The 3006-nt window shown below is 36.1% G+C and overlaps 1 protein-coding gene across 1 annotated transcript; it reads right to left on the reverse strand.

The window, feature by feature from the left end:
- Positions 1-442: 442 nt before the first annotated feature.
- LOC131027285 (GRAS family protein RAM1-like) lies at positions 443-1585 on the reverse strand. Its single transcript, XM_057957300.2, has one exon. It carries the CDS (start codon positions 1583-1585, stop codon positions 443-445), a length of 1143 nt encoding a protein of 380 aa, XP_057813283.2.
- Between the last annotated feature and the right edge of the window lie 1421 nt (positions 1586-3006).

Genomic DNA, 3006 nt, shown 5'->3' on the forward strand with positions numbered 1-3006 from the left:
ATCATCTTTTTAAATAGAAATTATATAAAGAAACAATAATAAATAATTATATATAAAATGTTTTTCAGTTTATTTTTAAACAAAAAGATTTCCTATCAAATTTATACTTATTACATTTAAAATTAATTTCTTAATAATATTTTAAAAATCTAATCTCATTTATATTTTTTAACTATCAAAAAGGCCTCCTCCATTACAAATATGATGAGAAGAAATGAACCATTCAAAAAAGGAAGATACAATTATATTAATGCAACGATAACACTATAGTAGTAGTGCATTAGCCCAGTTCTACTTGTCCTGTCCTTAGATGTTATGGCTTCGACTTAAATGACTAAATGAAAACCCAAACGGTTGGTCTATCGAACTCTTGTTCATGAAAATGGGGAGGCGAACTCCTTCCAGTTTATTATAATATTTTTACAATATGCAGAAATTTGTTTCAGCAATCGCCATGAACGATCATTCTTACAGCACTCCATGCCGAGAGTGCGATAAATGGTGTTCCTTTCCACCTTAAAATTCTGGCAAGTCCATCGGCCTCCAAAGTATAATATTCTCCAGAAGCATGTTCTCCTAATAACAATCTAGCCTGATACATAGCTTGAAAGCTGAAGCTCTTTTCCCTGAACCCTGCTTGTTTGAGCAAACATCTCCATACATCAGTTCCAACATGCCTAACAGACCTCTCCTTCCCCTCATAGACTATTATATTACTTATCTGACTTCCAGTAATCAATTCTTCATGCTTCACCCTATTAATATCATTTCTATCTATTAAGCTAACATCCAACAAATCAAAATACGCCATGTAATAGAAAAGAACCTCGCTGAATCTATTTACAAAAGATGGAGAATTATGCTGCGCTTCTATTTCAAGAAGCGCCATTACCCTTGGCCTCAGGTTCTTGATAACACTTAAGACGTTGTCCAGAACGACGGGGTCATATAACAAACTTCTGAGAACAATTGGAGCATAAACTGCCAAAGCCTCACCATGTCTAACGGTGAATAACTCTTCCTTAATCTCCTCTATGTTTTCGATCTCCACCATGTTGTAAGAAAATGGAATTCCGTAGGATTTAGCCAGCTCATGAAGTCTTTTTTCGGTGTTCCTAAGCCCTTCGCCATCCATGCCAACTGCTGTAATCCTGAGAAGGTTAAGCGTAGGGAAAGAAGAGGAAACAGATCTGTGTGCAAGATACTCCATCAATACTGTCCAGTGCGACTCAGTTCGCATCCCTAGATCAATTACATTAATTTTCTTGGCTTTCCCCACGACGTCTATGATCGCCTGCACAGACGTGAACTGAATTACTTTTACATAGGGTAGAACTCTATTAGAGTAAGCAAGGAAACTGCGAAACTCATTTTTGTCAATTTCACCATCTATATTGAAGGCAAAATCAGGGACTAGTTTATCTAGGTTGTTTAACATGCCGAGACTCTGGCGTTTGATTGTCTCCTGCAGGGCGTCAGAGATATAATAGCCGAGCCTCTGTGTGGGATTCCCCAGCTGAAAAGACAAATCTTCGCATTTGCTCACCAGTGACGCAGCGTAATCATATTTCTCCTCGCCTATCATTCGTCCAGATTCTTGAAGAAGTTGAAGCATTTAAAGTCTGGGAATTTCCTGCGTGAGAATGTTCTTCCAGCTGTCCGGACGTCTTGTCATTATTAAACAGTTCCTCGTTGAAAGGAAAAATATCAAATAAATCATGGCTCATGACTTCCTCCCCGAAAGGAAACATGTCATGTTCTGGCAGCTAAAAGGTGTCGTCGATGGTAAGATATTGGTCAAGCTCAGCACCATCGGACTCGCAGGGTAAGGACATGAAGGAATAATCCGATATTGACAGGGCAGGAAATTTTTCATGGTCCGATAGACCAAAGGTGTCTTCCATGGGCATGGGTAGATATTGGTCAAGCTCACTACCATCAGCCTCATTGAATGAATAATCCAATATGCAAAGAGGAAATCCATTGTCAGATATAGTCATCTCTTTATTTGCTGGAAATTGGCTTTCAATATTTGGTCCAGGAATTGGAAGAGTAGTTTACAAAATTGAGTAAAAGGCTTGATTTCAAAAAACGTACAGGACGCAGACCACAATGTTAATGTCGTCATCACATCAAATAAAACGAGATACAAATTCGCCATAATGTTAATGTAGTGATCATACCAGATACAACGAGATACATACAAATTCAGCATTCATCATACAAGGTTCAACGAAATACATAGAAATTCAGCATTATATTAATGTAGCCATTATACAAAACACAACGAAATACATAGATATTCAGCATAGACCGTAAATTTATTCTTAAACTATAATTCTATATTATAGAAATGTGTGAATTATTTTTAACATCTTGATTTGACATTACAGAGAATACTTAGAGTAAGTTATAAACATTTGAATAATATGATAATGTGTAATAAGTTATATCAGCTAAACTTAAAACCTTCTTTATAGAATCATGTGGCTTATGAATTATGTAATGTTGTTGGCGTATTTCATCATTACTCCTATATTGTTTGTTTGTTTGTTTATCTGCTTCTGACTTATCATAATTGGTTAGCCTATTTAGACTACTATTTATTATTTGTTAAATGAATGCACAATTATCCATTCTATTATATATAAATCTATCACATAATGGAAATGAAGTCATTCAATTGTTCTGCCATTCCGATATGGTATCAAAGCATCGCGATCCGTGTGTGCCTGTACCTTTGCATATTGCAGTGTTCAAGTCATAAGGAGAGATATGGCTGCCAATAGTCTTGAGATATCTCTAATCTATTACTGTCAAGTCTGAAGTGTTGCATATGCATGCAAGCAACATATGGAGTTGATGTTGCATTTTGATTAGGGAAAAAAAATATCTTTGGCGCTCTTTATGGAATCAAATCAACAATATGCTAGAGCTATATGAGACCAATATTGGTGGCAATATTATTTCCAAGCCAGAGAAGTATACGCTGCATCTTTCATGGAA

The sequence above is a fragment of the Cryptomeria japonica genome, chromosome 4 (assembly GCF_030272615.1).
Source record: "Cryptomeria japonica chromosome 4, Sugi_1.0, whole genome shotgun sequence".
Classification (NCBI taxonomy): domain Eukaryota; kingdom Viridiplantae; phylum Streptophyta; class Pinopsida; order Cupressales; family Cupressaceae; genus Cryptomeria; species Cryptomeria japonica.